Consider the following 16,049-nt stretch of genomic DNA (forward strand, 5'->3'; position numbering starts at 1 on the left):
GCAGAGCAAGAGAGGAAATAAAACTTAGGGTCAGAGCTCGGAGCTGGCTGAGTTCGTAGTTAACGAGCCAACTCTGCACCCACTGCACAGATGGGAAGGCTGAGGCCGAGAGAGGGCAGGGATTCCTGCCAGCCCGCACGGTGTCTTTTTGCAAATTCCAGACTCCCCATTCCTTGACATAGACACACTCCTGTACCAGGGCTGAGGGCAGAGGCTGGGCTGGATTTGGGCCCAGCCTGTAAAACCACACACAGGTGCCCTGGCAGAGCCTGGCCCACCTTGTTCTTTTTTTCTTTTAAGATGTTATTTTATTTTATTTATGTTTACTTATTTTTGAGAATGAGAGAGATAGAGCACAAGCAGGGGAGGGGCAGAGAGAGAGGGAGACACAGAATCCGAAGCGGGCTCCAGGCTCCGAGCCGTCAGCACAGAGCCCGACGCGGGGATTGAACCCACAGACCGTGAGATCTCGATCTGAGCCGAAGTCAGAAGCTTAACCGACTGAGCCACCCAGGCGTCCCAGACCCACCTTGGTTTTGATCATCCACTTGATGAAGCGTCTGTCGTAGGGCTCATCCACGTCACCAGGCAAGTCGGGCATCTTGCTCTCTGGGAGACAGAAGCCACGCTGAGCCCTGGGCGGCCTCCAGGGCCGCCTCCCCGCCCCCCCCCCCCCCCACCGCCCAGCCTGGCCAGTCTGGCTCACTGAAGTCTGAGATGTCTGTCATGAAGAAGTAGCTGCCCTGGGGGACCACGGGCTTCAAGCCCACAGACTGCAGGCTGCATATCATTTGGTCACGGGTGCGCTGCATGGCCTGCGGGAACTGCGCAAAGTAGCTGCTGGGTTGGCCAAAGTGAAGCTGCTCGTGCTCGAAGCTCTGGGCCACTGCCACCTGGGGAGGGTGGAGGGACAAACAGGTTGGGGCCGATCCCACCCTTGGGCCGCCTGGGGCCTGTCGTTGCTCCTCCCCCCCGCGGCGGGGGTCCCCTGCCTCTCCTCACCTGACCCTGCGTGGGACAGTGGTAGATAGAGTTCTGGTGCACTGTGCGCAGGTGTTTCATGAGGCTGTCCGGGCCCAGGACCCAGCCCACCTGGCCCAGGAACACGAGGAGGCGGTGAGGCCCTTCGGGGCCTCACCACACCCCTTCTCAGTCCCCAGGGAGGGCAGCCTCACCCGGCCTCCCAGGATCACGGCGGGCGGCGGTACCCCTACCCTCGTCGACTCACCTTCCAGCCAGTGGCGCTAAAGGTCTTGCCAGCGCTGCCAATGGTCAGGGTGCGTTCCCACATACCAGGAAGACTGGCTGCTCAAGGTCAAAGAGAGCGGCTGCTGAGCCCGGGGGGAGGGGCAGGGGAGGGGCGGCGGCTGGGCCCCGGTGGGCACGCGGGCTCGCAACACTCTGGACTCCACGTGCTAATAAGCTATTTACCGAACTTAGCGCATGTCTCATGGCAGCCCTGGAGGCGGCACCACTGTGCCACCCCGTTTTCAGAGAGGTGAGGCCGCTGCCCCAGATTACCTGACCGGTGGGGCTCCAGACCCACGGGTCCGAACTGGCCGGGCTGGCACTGACTTCCGGGTTGGGCTCCGGGGCCCAGCCACAAAAGTCCAGGGGGAAACGCGGGCACCCAGGTTGGCTTGGCTCACCGATGCTGACGTGCTGGTACCCGTCGTAGACCAGCCACTGGTAGACCTCGTCGGCGATGCAGATCACGTCATGCTGCTGGCACAGGCTGGCCACCAGCTCCAATTCCGCCTTGGAGAACACCTGTGGGGACCGACCCCGAGCCGAGAGGCCTGCTCAGAGGGATGAGGAGGTACTGCCAACCCACGGCCAAGGGCCCTTCCACCCCATCTCATTGAATCCCGGCAACTCTCACCCCGGGAGGTCTGTTGCCAGATGACGGAAAATATACATACTGGTCTCTACACCAGGTTCCTGGCTCAGCGCTCCTAAAACCCTCGTAAATCTCTCAGTAACAAGAGCGCCAGGAGCCTATCTTGTCCTAATATTTGATCTCGGACCCCCATCCGTCCCCGACACAGGGCTCCCGAAACCCTCCCAAATTCCCAAGTGATAAGAGCGCTGTTTTTTGTTCTAATGAGGCAACACCCTGGGTAGGCACCAGGGTGGCTCTGGGATGGGGCCGGTCACCAGAAAGATCTGTGATTAGAAGCTTGGGATTTTCAGCCCCACCCTCATCCTGAAGGGTGGGCAGCCCTGTGGGACGGAGCCCTAACCTGCGGGACCTGACGCTACTCCAGCTGGTGTTGCAGAATTGCTGCATGTGGGACCCCCCTCTCCCCCAGTCCGGGGTCAGAGTGTGGTAAGCACAGTGGTTGTGTGAGAGGAGAGACACCCAGTTGGAAGACTGGATTTTCCTCTACATCGGTTCCGTCACGTTCCCATTTTACCCGTGAGAAGACACTCCGAAAGGCGAGTTCACGGTCCCAGGGTCCCAGGGAGGTCATGGAGACACCCAGCCTGCCCCACTTCCCTGGGGATTCCTGCCCCTGTCCCTGGGACCTCGGTCCTCAGCTTATATTACAGGTTGACCTCCCATCTCACAGATGAAGAAACTGAGGCGCCCGACACAGCAAAGACATGAACCCAGTCTGGAGGGGCCCCCGGAAGGAGTTCTCTCAGGTACCTTTCCCACAGGGTTGTTGGGTGTGTTGAGAATTAGGGCTTTGGTATGAGAGGTAAACTTGCTGGCCAGCTCTGTGGGGTCCAGCTGCCAGTTGCTGCTGGAATCCAGTTCCCCATCCCGAGTGGGGCCCTGTAAGAGGAGGTGGGGTGTGGTGGCAATAATTACCAACATGACATTCAGCTCCAGGGATCTGACCCTCCTTCCCACAGTCCTTTTTTCCTCGGGGACTCTGGATACGCCTCCCCCATCCTGGAGAAACTGGCCTCCTTTTCTTCCTTCTCTCCCACCTCCCAGGAGCCAACACAGCACACCCCTGGGACCCCTCCGCCTCCCACACCCCAACCAGCGTCCTCACCGGCTTCAAGGTCACAAACACAGGATGACCCCCCGCCATCAACGTCATGGGTTCATAACAGTCAAAAAAGGGCTCAATGATGATGACCTAGCGAAAGGATCTGATTAGCTGGGATCAGTACGGCCCCCGACCCTCATCCCCACCGGGCCCGAGCCTCGATCACTCACCTCGTCTCCTTCTTCCACCAGGGCCTGGAAGGCTGTGAACAGGGCCCCATAGGCACCCACAGTCACCAGCACGTTCTTGAGTGGGTCTATCTCCTGTCCCAGCAGCTTCCCAAAGAAACTTGCCAGGATCTTTGTCAGGGGTGGGTAACCCTGCCAGGACAGCAGTGGTCAGCCCCCTGGCTCGGCCTGGGCCCACCCTCCCGCTCAGCTGCATCCAGGCGGTTCTAGCACTTTCTAGCAATAGGCCTGAGGCAATGTTGGCTCAAGTTGGGTGAGTTCTTTTATCTCCCCTACCAGTGCTTGTCATCAAGCCTGTTCTGTGCGGTCCCAATGCCCAGGGCTGGCATTTGGTGGAGACCCAGACAGAGCGCGTGCCTTCGCGGAGCACAGTCCAACAGAGCCCCACAGTAGCGGCAACTCCACAATTTCAGTTTAAGGACATTCGTGCCATCTGATCATCCCAGCAGCCTTGCAAGACATGATTCCCACCATTCGACTGGTAGAAAAACAGAGACTCAGAGACAGGAAATGACTTGCTCAAGGTCATGCACAGTCGAGGTGCAGGAATAGGCCTTTACATCACGGCTTTGGAAGCACCCTGCTTTGAGAGGAAGGTTGTATCTGTACGCTTGTTTGCTGAGGACACTTATAAAACACTCGAGGCTAAGCCAAGTGACTGAAACCCGCGGTCTAGAACTTAACTAAATAATCCACTAAACCAGATTTGACCACAGAAAATTTTCTGTACAGGAAAATATACCATGAGCAAAATTAAAAGACAAACATTGCAAGTTAAGAGAAGGAGGTAAGATGTTTAATATATAAAGAGCTCTTACAAAACAACAAGACAAAGATATATACCTAAACGAAAAAAATGAAGTAGGTCATGAAAGAAAAAGTGTTGATGCCCAATACACACATAATTGAGGAAAAGCAAATAAAAGCAACATTGAAAGATTGCTCTAATATTATAAGAATATAATATCAGTATTAAAAAGATTGGCAAGAGTCTAGGACAAATGGGTGGTCTCTCTACAGAACGAACTTTCCTGCCAGGTCTGCGACCAGTCTGTTGGTGGGGATGTAAACCTTTTTGGAAGGCAATCTGACAATGTCTACCACATGTTTACATGCTTAGACCCTTTGATTCTCTAGTTTTACTTCCAGGGATCTAAGAGAAACACTCACACGGGTGTACAAAGATATACGTGCAGAAATATTCACTGTGCCATTGCTTATAATAGTGAGATATCCAAGCCAGCCCATCAGTGCAGGGCTTGTTAAATAAATTATAGCACAGCTAAGCAATGGAATACCATGTGGCCATTAAAAAGAATGAGGGGGGCGCCTGGGTGGCGCAGTCGGTTAAGCGTCCGACTTCAGCCAGGTCACGATCTCGCGGTCCGTGAGTTCGAGCCCCGCGTCGGGCTCTGGGCTGATGGCTCAGAGCCTGGAGCCTGTTTCCGATTCTGTGTCTCCCTCTCTCTCTGCCCCTCCCCCGTTCATGCTCTGTCTCTCTCTGTCCCAAAAATAAATAAACGTTGAAAAATAAAAAGAATGAGGCTATGCTGGCTATTCTGACGTGGCAAGTTGCCCATGACACGATGTTTAGTGAAATAAACAGGTTACAGAATATTACAGTATATGAGTCCATTTGGATTAAAAAAATGCAAACCTCACATGTTAGGGGTGTGTGTGTGTGTGTGTGTGTGTGTGTGTGTTTATATAAGCACTTTAAAAAGTTAAAAAGTTTAAAAGTCTAAACACTCTTCAGCAAAGTAGCAAACTGTTGGGCGTGGTTATCTCTGAATGGTGGAGCCAGAGGGACCTTTACTCCAAGAACTGGTGGATATTTTACTCTGTGACCTTGACCAGAAGAGTTTGGACTTAGAGTCAAATCAACCAGCAGCGTGCCTTTCAGGATTCAGCTTATGTGTTACCTCCTCCAGGAAGGCTTCCCTGATCTCCCCCAGATTTCCTTGCCTTCCTTCTGCTCCCACAGTATCCTATCCTCCTCTATCACAGCGTATCAACTGCCTGTTTTCTGCTTTTGTTTGTTTGTTTTAATCTGCTTTTCCCACTAGGCCATGAGGTCCCGGCTCATAGTTTTTTGTCTGCCTTTCCCTAGATCGTGAGCTGTCCCAGGGCCTGGAACACAGGAGACACTCCGTGAACACTGAACTGTGGCCACATTCAATTCCCTGGGCTCTGCCCCTTCCTCCCGGGGGCTTCCTTGAGACCTGTGTCCCGGGGCTCTGGACGGGGCTGGGAGACTCACAAATGCCCTGGTGTACTGGTTCAGCATGAAGTCGCTGCTGAGGGCGTGCTGAAATGCTTCCACAGCGAAATCTGGGGGTGGGAAGTCGGGGAAGCCTTGGCCCAAGTTCACAGCATCAAATTCACTGGCCATTTTCACAAACTCCACCCTGAGCAACAAATGGAGAGTCAGCACCTGCCCGCCTGGACCTGCTTCCAGGACAGGATGATGCACTGGGCTCATTCCAGAACAACCGGAGAGCTGGCACCTGCCCCAGCCCGAGACCTGCGTGAGGGTCCAGACCCACAGGTCCCTGATCTGAGGTCGGGTGGGCCAAGCACTGTACCAATCCCACATCTCAGCCCCCCGGGATTTCCAACTTTCCGACCAGGATCCATGGTAAGAAATGCTCACATCACAAACCCATGGAGCACAAACATGGAATCAGTATTCTCCTTCCGGTGTGGTCAATCACAGGACTTCCCAGCCTATCCTGCCCTGCCTCATCCCACTTTATTCTTTGGAAATATTTGTGTAGTCTCCGCAGGCGGATTTCACACACCATTAGTGCATCTGTCGGCACCACAGCTGGACCACCAGGCCTCCCATCAGCCACTTCTGGCCTCCGACAACCTTTCTTCTGGCCCTACCTGGTGGCCACCTCTCCAGGGAAATGGAGGGAGAGGCTGAGAGGCTGGTTGAGGAGGCTGGTGTGTGGTCTGCGGGTTGGTTGGGAGCAGAGGAGTCAGGCTTGGCCGAGTTGAATTTGCATAACAATAAATAACTGTTCCAACGAAAATCCGTCCTTTTCTTCCCAGAGCCCCACAATGCCTCTGAAGATACACAGAGCTGCTGAGGCTCAGAAAGGCTAGTGACCTGCCCAGAGTCACACAGCAGCTAATAGCAGAGCTGAGAGGCAAAATCAGCTGGTGGACATTCCATGGTGATTGGGTGATGGGGACAGGGGACAGCCAGGCTCAAATGCCCTACAGAGTCCAGCTGCCCTCTGGGTTGGGTCTCTTAGGTCCTGATCCCCAGGCCACCACCCTCGGGTCAGCAGGAACCTGGGACCCTTTTTTGTCCTGACTCTCTTGGTCTCATCCTCCTAGCACCCGCCCCTCCCCTCCCCCCCCCCCACCTGCCCCATATGTACCCCCCAGGCCCGCTCCTGCTCTGCCCTGCCTTTGCATGAGACTTGACCTCTCCTGGCCTCAGTGGGGGTGTTGGGTCCAAGAGTCTGCCGGTCTGTGAGCCAGGAAAGAGTACTGCCCCCTCTCCCATCCTGCCTCCTTGTCATTTCCTCCCTCCAAGTTGGACTCTATCCTACCTGCCAAAGCCTGCGAGGCTGCCCAGCCTCCCTCAGACAGAGGACTGAAGGCGGCAGCCTTCACGAGGGGAGTTTGAAAGAAAAAACGGTCCCATGCTTTATAAAAACAACTACCAACATTTTTTTTTTTTTTTTTTTTAAGTACAGGCCAATGCCGCTGGCCAAAGGCAGGGAGGGATTAAGAAGATTCCCTACATTTTTCTTACACACCTTCCCACTGCAATCCGTTGTGTCAGTAGTAACAGTGGGCACATGCTCCTTTCATATTTAGAACAAGTCAAGAAAAAAGAAATTAACCTCGGCAAATGCCCAGTAAAGAGCTGCCTGTATCTCACCTTCTCTTACTCCGTACTAAGTGTGAAATAAAATCCGTGGAAAGCCCTGAGCCGGGTGCCTGGGTAATGGCGGTAGCTTTCGTAAGGCTACATAAGGCACATGAGTCACTGTACCTGCACCCGCACCCCCACCCCCGCCACAGCCAAGTGGGGGTGAAGCTGAGATTCGAACCCAGGTCTGCTGCTTCAAGTCTCACCTTTCACGGGCCGTGGCTGCAAATCTCACAGTCCTGGCAAGGCAGGGGGCCCTCCTGGGTTCCGCTGAGTTCCTGCAAACCCAGGGACGTCCCGCCCCGCCCCCAAGCCCCCACGCCTGACGGGACACCCGCACACCTCCCCAGCCCCGCGGAGCTCACCATGGGTCGTGGTCAATCCCGTCCAGCCTGCGAGCTTGCACCCTCTTGGCCATGGTGAGCTGAAGACAGAGCGAGCAGAAGAAAGTCAGAGTGGTGGACGTGCAGATCTTTTCTGGCCACAGTCCCCGCCCCTCTGGGGGGCAGATGCAGATCCTTACTCCCCAATAGCAGGATGGGCTCCAGCCAACCCTCGCACCTGGCTCCGCCCCATCCCAACAGCCTCACTGGCCCAACCTGCCCGTCTGGACTCCTCGTGCTCTGAAATGGACCAGATTCGGACCAGATTCAGGCCGGCTGAGGAGGAGGGGCAAGAGGAAGGGGGAAGAGGGCAGGAGAAGCACAAAGGTAAAGGTGACAGCAGCAGGTTCCCTTACAGAGGTCTGGCTAAACTCAGAACAATCTTGCTGGGCTCATTGTATAGATGAGAAAATCACATTAAAAAAAAAAAAAAAAATATATATATATATATATATATATAGGATTCAGCTTAGGTGTTACCTCCTCCAGGAAGGCTTCCCTGATCTCCCCCAGATTTCCTTGCCTTCTTTCTGCTCCCACAGTATCCCATCCTCCTCTATCACAGCATATCAACTGCCTGTTTTCTGCTTTTGTTTGTTCGTTTTGGTCTGCTTTTCCCACTAGGCCATAAGGTCCCGGCTCATAGTTTTTTGTCTGCCTTTCCCCAGATCGTGAGCTGTCCCAGGGCCTGGAACAGAGGAGACACTCTGTGAACACTGAACTGTGGCCATATATATATATATATATATATATACATATATATATTTGTAATGTGATTTTCTCATCTATAAAATATACCTAATATATACATATATATTTTTAAAATCTCTACACCCAGTGTGGGGCTCAACCTCACAACCCCGAGATCAAGAGTCACATGCTCTACTGTCTGAACCAGCCAGGTGCCAGAGAAAATCACTTTTTATAATATTTATTAATGTATTATACTGACATCAATAAAACAGACTACAAAACAGCATGTGCGGTATGTAATTGTGTTTTGTAAAAGATGTCCCCTAATATATATTTGCATATACATACACTTTTCTGTGACCATGTACGAATAGATAAAAAAAAGAGTTTGGGGGGGCGCCTGGATAGCTCCGTCGGTTGAGTGTCCGACTTCGGCTTGGGGCATCATCTCACAGTTCGTGAGTTCGAGCCCCGCGTTGGGCTCTGTGCTGACAGCCTGGAGCCTGCTTCGGATTCTGTGTTTCTCTCTCTCTCTCTGCCCCTCCCCCACTCGTGTCTGTCTCTCTCTGTCAAAAATAAACATTAAAATTTTTTTTTAATTTCTTAAAAAAACAGAACAAAGATGAGTTGGGGTGGCGGTGGGGGATAGAAAGTGGACTTCAGGGAAGTTTGAGGTGGGGTATGGAGTAGGGGGTGGAGGGGCATAGAGAGAGAGAGAGTACAGAAGAGGTGAATGGAGTTGAATGGGTTCAAGGAGATAAAAATAACGGGGGAACCGCGGAAACTTGGGAGGGCAAAGGCACGACCTGCAAGGATGTCAGACGGTAACTGCATAAGTGAGGAAACAGTGCCTGTTCTTGCTTGGACTTCTGCATAACGTATTCCTCAGCCAATGTCGATTGAGCGCCTACCTTGTCCCGAACCCGAACCCGGGGCTGGGCTCCGGGGATGATGGGGAGGCAGCGGCACAATGCAGACTGTTCAGATGCAAAGCTCTGAGTTCTACATTAGAGGCAAGAGCAAGAGAGGGGTCCCCAGCCAGGCTGCAGTCCAGGAAGGCTTACTGAAAGAGGAAGCTCATGCACAGCTCTGAAGCCAGGACCAGGCCAGATCCCAGGGGCCCTGGGTTAAGCGGCAAATCACACGGGGCTGGAGCACTTACAGTCTGGTGCAAGCACCGAGTGACAGAAGCTCCAGCCTTCTTTCTCTGGAGGGGCCCCATCAGCTGTAAAGAGATGGCTGCCGCATTCCTGAACATGTCTCCCAGAGCCTCGGGACACGGGCAACTTCCCCTCCAGGCGCAGAAGAGAGGGAGGAGAACGCTCTGGCCAGAAAATGGCTCCGAGCCCAGGGCGTGGGTCCCACACACACAGCTCTAACAACAACAACAACAACAACAACAACAACAACAACAACAGTAAGGGCAATTTTACTGAGTGGTCACTGTGTGCGAGGCGTGGCAACAAGTGCTTTTTTTTTTTTTTTAAAGTTTACTTATTTCTTTCTTTTTTTTTTTTTTTTAATTTTTTTTTTCAACGTTTATTTATTTTTGGGACAGAGAGAGACAGAGCATGAACGGGGGAGGGGCAGAGAGAGAGGGAGACACAGAATCGGAAGCAGGCTCCAGGCTCCGAGCCATCAGCCCAGAGCCCGACGCGGGGCTCGAACTCACGGACCGCGAGATCGTGACCTGGCTGAAGTCGGCCGCTTAACCGACTGCGCCACCCAGGCGCCCCTACTTATTTATTTCTTAAAAAAATTTTTTTTAAATGTTTACCTTTATTTTTGAGACAGAGCATGAGCAGGGGAGAGGCAGAGAGAGAGGGAGACATAGAATCAGAAGCAGGCTCCAGGCTCTGAGCTGTCAGCACAGAGTCCGATGAGGGGCTTGAACTCGTCAACTGTGGGGTCATGACCCGAGCCGAAGTCGGACGCTCAACCGACTGAGCCACCCAGGCGCCCCTAAGTTTATTTATTTATTTTGAGAGAGAGAAAGCACAAGTGGGGAAGGGACAGAGAGACAGGAAGAGAGAGAGAATCCCAAGCAGGCTATGCACTGTCAGCACAGAGCCTGATGCAGGGCTCAAACTCATAAACCGTGAGATCATGACCTGAGCCAAAGTCGGATGCTTAACCGACTGAGCCACCCAGGAGCCCCACAAGTGCTTTTTTGCATGATTATCTCTCACACCTACAACTCCTCCATCCCCAGCAGTCAGAGTGACCCTTTCAAAATGTAAATTACCTTTAATGAAAAAAAAAGATCCAGGGGAAGATCATGGATGGCCCCTAACATCACAGGGAGAGTCAACCCCACATTTTGTGCTGACTCTGAAAACACACACACCTCCTGCAAATTATTCCTGTGCTAAAACCAAATCTAAATAAGATCATGCCTTTGGATTGCTAGAACACAAGGGACAGAAGAACACGTTAAATGACACCATGGAGAGGCGATCCACAAATGACCCTGTTTCTTCAACAGATAAAGTGCAAAGGAAAAACCTATCTTGGACACGATAGGTTAAAGGAGACTTAAAGGCATACATTTAAAAAGTGAATGTCTTGAAAAGCAAGAAAAATATTGACAGACTCACTGCACAAGTTCAAAGCTTACTGAAAGGCTACTGGAACCAACAAAGGGTAGTACTAGCATAAGGACAGACATAGAAATCAATGGAATCGAATTGAGCATCCAGAAATAAAGCTCACAGATTTATGGCCAATTGCCATCTGACAAGAATGGTAACAGGGGCGCCTGGGTGGCGCAGTCGGCTAAGCGTCCGACTTCAGCCAGGTCACGATCTCGCGGTCCGTGGGTTCGAGCCCCGCGTCGGGCTCTGGGCTGATGGCTCGGAGCCTGGAGCCTGTTTCCGATTCTGTGTCTCCCTCTCTCTCTGCCCCTCCCCCGTTCGTGCTCTGTCTCTCTCTGTCCCAAAAATAAATAAACGTTGAAAAAAAAAAATTTAAAAATAAAATAAAATAAAGAATGGTAAGAAAATTCAGTGAGGCCAGAACAGTCTTTCAACAAATGGTACTGGACAACTGGTTATCCACAGGCAGAAGAATGAATTTGGACCCCTACCTCACACCATACACAAAACTAACTCAAAGTGGATCACAGACCTAAATATAAGAGCCCAAACTATAAAACCCCCAGAAGAAAAGAGGAGTATATCTTTGTGATATTTTTTTTTTCAACGTTTATTTATTTTCGGGACAGAGAGAGACAGAGCATGAACGGGGGAGGGGCAGAGAGAGAGGGAGACACAGAATCGGAAACAGGCTCCAGGCTCTGAGCCATCAGCCCAGAGCCTGACGCGGGGCTCGAACCCACGGGCCGCGAGATCGTGACCTGGCTGAAGTCGGACGCTTAACCGACTGCGCCACCCAGGCACCCCTTTGTGATATTTTTTTTAAAGGAATTTTTTAAAGTTTATTTTGAGGGAGACAGAGACAGTGTGAGTGGGGGAGGGGAGAGAGAAAGGGAGAGAGAGAATCCCAAGCAGGCTCAGCCCTGTCAGCACAGAGCCTGACTCGGGGCTCAAACCCACCAACTGGAGATCATGACCTGAGCAGAGACAAAGAGTCAGATGCTTAACCGACTGACTCTACCCTGGTGCCCCATCTTTGTGATCTTCAGTGAGAAGACAATTTCTTAGATATAACACCAAAGACACAGGCAACAAAAGAAAAAACAGAACCAATGGATTTCATCAAAATTAAAAACTTTTGTGCCTCAAAGGATACCATCACGAAAAGTGAAAAGACAAAAGTATGGGGGGAAAATATCTGCAAATCATAAACCTGAATTTCCCCCAAGAAGATAGATAAACGGCTAACAGGCACATGAAAAGGTGCTCAGCATCCTTAGTCACTGGGCAAAGGCCACTTTATACCACTAGAAGGCTGCTACAAATAACAAGGATAATTACAAGTGTTGTAAGGATACAGAAAGTTTATCAACTAGAAACTCAATGGCAAAACAAATGCCCTTTATTTAAAAAAAAAAAACGTTTTTTAATGTTTATTTTTGAAAGAGAGACAGAGGGCGAGTGGGGGAGGGGCAGAGAGCGAGAGGGAGACACAGAATCCAAAGCAGGCTCCAGGCTCCGAGCTGTCAGCACAGAGCCCGACGCGGGGCTCGAACTCACGAACTGAATTGTAAGATCATGACCCGAGCGTCAGGATGCTCAACCGGCCAAGCCGTCCAGGCACACCAGCAAAACAAGTTCCCTTTAAAGTAGGAACGAAATTCAAAGAGGTCTCTATCATCACTTGCTTCAACACCATATTGGAAGTCCTAGCTGGTGGGACAAGAAGAGGAAGTTACGTGTATAAGACCCAGAAGAAATAATACCACCACTATCTGCAAGGGCTATGGCTGACTGCACACAGTGATCCAAACAAATACACAAACGCTAAAACTAACCAAAGCTCAGCAAGGTGGCTACAGTTAAGATCAAAATGCAAAAAGAAACTGCATTGCCACCCCTCCCCCAAAACACCGTCCCCGTCTCTCTTTGGCCCAACTACCAGAGGGTGCATTAAATAGTCTTGGGCACCAGGAAAAAAACCAACCAACCAACCAACCAACCAATCAACCACAAGAGTCAGATAATTACAAATTTTTTTTTAAGGGCTATTTAGTTTTGAGAGAGCGCACGCAGGAGAAGGGCAGAGAGAGGGGGACAGAAGATTTGAAGCGGGCTCTGCGCTGACAGGCTGACAGCAGCGAGAGCCCGAGGTGCGCCTTGAACTCACGAACTGTGAGGTCGTGACCTGAGCCAAACTCAGTTGCTCAGCGGACTGAGCCACCCAGGTGCCCCAGACAATTACAAATGTTTAAAGATGTTTCAAGAATTGGGGCGCCTGGGTGACTCAGTCGGTTAAGCACCTGACTCTTGATTTCGGTTCAGGTCACGATCTCAAAGTTGATGAGTTTGAGCCCCACGTCGGGTTCCGTGCTGACAGCACGAAGCCTGTTTGGGATTCTTTCTCCGCCTCTCTCTCCCGCTGTCCCGCTCAAGCTCCTGTTCTCTCTCAAAACAAATAAATACACTTAAAAAAAGAAAGACGCTTCGAGGATGCTGAGAAACTGGAACCCTGGCGCATTGCTTCTGGGAATGTAACATGGCAGCTGTGCCATTGTACATTTGGCTGTTTTACTGTGGAAACAGTTTGGCAGGGTCCTCCAAGTTTACACACAGACTCCCCGCATGACCCAGCAATTCTACTCCTAGGTGTAGACTCCGGAGAAATGAAAACTATGCCCACGCAAAGATTTGTACGTGCATTTTTACAGCAGCATTATTCGTAACAGCCTAAAGTGGAAACCATCTGTCAGTTGGTGGACGTCAGTTGATAAACCAAATGTGGTACATCCACATGATGGACTAGAATTGGGCAAAAAAAAGGGAATGAGGTTCGGCTACAACACGGATACACCTGGACACGTTATGCTAAGTAAAAGGAGCCAGTCACAAAAGCCCACAATTTACATGATTCCGTTTGTATGAAAGAGGCAAAGCTATAGAGACAGAGTAGATCAGTGATTGCCTTGCACTGGGGGGTGGGAGTCTGAGGGTGGGAATGGGGAATGACCGCTATGGCTACTGGGTATCTCTTTGGTGCGAGGGACAAATTCTAAAACTAGACTGTGGTGTGAATATACCATAAGCCAGTGAACAGTACACTTTAAATGGTTGAATTATTTGGTATGCGTCTCGTTCTATCTCAATAAAACTTTTTAAAAAATCACCAAGGTCTAGGGACACCTGGGTGGCTCAGTCGGCTGAGTGCCCGACCCTTGGTTTTGGCGCAGGTCATGGTCTCGAGGTTCGTGGGTTCGAGCCCTGCGTCGGGCTCTGCCTTGTCGATACAGAGAAGACTGCTTGGGATTCTCTCTCTCTGCCCCTCCCGTGCTCACTTGAGTGCGTGCTCGTCCTCTCTCTAAATACATAAACTAATTAATTAACTTTAAAAAAATCACCAAGGTTTAGGGGCACCTGGCTGGCGCTGTGGGTGGAGTGTGTGACTCTTGATCTTGGGGTCGTGAGTTCGAGCCCCATGTTGGGTGTAGAGATTACTTAAAAATAGGGGCGCCTGGGTGGCTCAGTCGGTTAAGCATCAGCTCAGGTCATGATCTCACAGTCTGTGAGTTCAAGCCCCGTGTGGGGCTCTGTGCTGACAGCTCAGAGCCTGGAACCTGCTTCAGGTTCTGTGTCTCCCTCCCTCTCTGCCCCTCCCCAACTTGTGCTCTGTCTCTCTCTTCTCAAAAACAAATAAACATTAAAAAAAAATAAAAAAATAGATAAAAATCTTTAAAAAAAACAAAATAGGGGCGCCTGGGTGGCTCAGTTGGTTAAGCATCTGACTCTTGGTTTCAGCTCAGGTCATGATCTCATGCTTCGTGAGTTCAATCCGGCGTTGGGCTCTGAGATGACAGTGCAGAGCCTGCTTGGGATTCTCTCTCTCTCTCTGCCCCTCCCCCTATTGCTCTGTCTCTCTCGCTCTCTCTCTCTCTCAAAAATAAATAAACTTAAAAAAAACATTTGCAGTTCATGAGTTTGAGCCCCGCGTTGGGCTCTGTGCTGACAGCTGGGAGCCTAGAGCCTGCTTCGCATTCTGTGTCTCCCTCTCTCTCTGCCCCTCCCCTGCTCGCACTCTCTCTCTCTCTCTCTCTCAAAAATAAATAAGCATTAAAAAAATTAAAAATGAATAAATAAAACAAAAAAAAAAAAGGCAGTGCCCTTGTGGTGGCCACAGGAATGTCTCTCTTCCTGGCAGGAGCCTGATTGAGGGGATGGCTGTACTCAGAAATCCATCATCCTTAGCACTAAGGCAGTGAAAGTTCCCAATACATATCCGTGGGAGAAATCTGAATATGGCCTGTACGTCAGGTGACGTCACTGGATCAATGGTCAGTTTCTTTGGGGGTGATAACGAGGGCTGTTTGTGTTGGGGGACGGATGGCATTCTTAGGAGGCACGTGAAGTATTGAGGAGTGAGGGGTCAGGATGCCTGCAACTTGCTTTCAAAAGATTCAGCAAAGACAGGCATCCACAAGGGCAGGGCAACGAGGGAGGTGTTAGCAAATGCGGTGCGCTGCGAGCGAGGGCTGACGCTAGGTGGGAGGCACGGTGTGGGTACTGCACGGTTCTTTTGCCTTTTCTGTAGATCCGACTTTTTCGGAACAGAAAGCTGAGAGGCAAAGGGGGCAGGTGTACCAACCAGACGCGGTGCGCGGGCACCTGGGAGCGCGAGCGAGGAAATGACCGTCAAGGTGCCACCCTCGCCCCCCAAGACAAGCGCTCAACAAAAACCCACTAAGGTGCTTATCCCCTTATGAATCTCTTAGGAGAGTTTGGTGACTGATTGAGAAAGTAGGGCTATAGGAGAAGGAAGAATGAGTTGAACTGGACCTCTCTGACCCAAAGATGTGGGGCTGAGAGCCAGAGAGAGAGAGAGAGAGAGAGAGAGAGAGAGAGAGCGCGCGCACACACTGGAAGAGTGTGGGCAGAGAACACCCCACCTCTGCTCTGGGGAAACAGAAAGAAAGAGGCTGCTTGGTTTTGAGCTAGCCACCCCAGGTTTGCCAGGTAATGGTGCCCTAGCCTCCCTTGGGACCCGGCCCCTGTCCTCTGGGAGCTGGACTAGGCTAGTTAGGACTAGTTAGTCTTCATTTCAGGCTCGAATCTGTGCCAGGCAGCAAAGGTTGGGCAGAGCACAGCGTCCTTAGCCAATGGTCCTCAGGGAGAGGGCTGTGGGACGCTGGGTGGGAATGCCACAGCGAGGCTTCACAAGACTTGTAAATATCTAGGTGCGCCTTGCTGGCTAAGTTGGTTAGGCAGCTGGCTCTAGATTTTGGCTCAAGTCATGATCTCAT

The 16,049-nt window shown here is 51.4% G+C and overlaps 1 protein-coding gene across 4 annotated transcripts in view; it reads right to left on the reverse strand.

Moving 5' to 3' along the window:
- The window catches only part of KYAT1 (kynurenine aminotransferase 1), a 35,690-nt gene that overhangs the window by 1,010 nt on the left and 18,631 nt on the right, over positions 1-16,049 (reverse strand). For 2 of the 4 annotated variants that reach the window (XM_030293848.1, XM_030293849.1), the window contains exons 2-12: positions 9,324-9,536; positions 7,451-7,509; positions 5,454-5,601; positions 3,176-3,325; positions 3,009-3,095; positions 2,654-2,782; positions 1,650-1,770; positions 1,229-1,305; positions 1,003-1,092; positions 707-893; positions 530-609 (exon numbers count right to left, since the gene is read on the reverse strand). In XM_030293848.1, coding sequence (XP_030149708.1) covers positions 530-609; positions 707-893; positions 1,003-1,092; positions 1,229-1,305; positions 1,650-1,770; positions 2,654-2,782; positions 3,009-3,095; positions 3,176-3,325; positions 5,454-5,601; positions 7,451-7,509; positions 9,324-9,419 — 1,224 coding nt within the window. In that variant the 5' untranslated portion in view covers positions 9,420-9,536. The remainder of the gene's footprint in view (positions 1-529; positions 610-706; positions 894-1,002; positions 1,093-1,228; positions 1,306-1,649; positions 1,771-2,653; positions 2,783-3,008; positions 3,096-3,175; positions 3,326-5,453; positions 5,602-7,450; positions 7,510-9,323; positions 9,537-16,049) is intronic. The other 2 variants (XM_030293851.1, XM_030293852.1) reach the window with 1 other exon arrangement.

The sequence above is a fragment of the Lynx canadensis genome, chromosome D4, assembly GCF_007474595.2.
Source record: "Lynx canadensis isolate LIC74 chromosome D4, mLynCan4.pri.v2, whole genome shotgun sequence".
Classification (NCBI taxonomy): Eukaryota; Metazoa; Chordata; class Mammalia; order Carnivora; family Felidae; genus Lynx; species Lynx canadensis.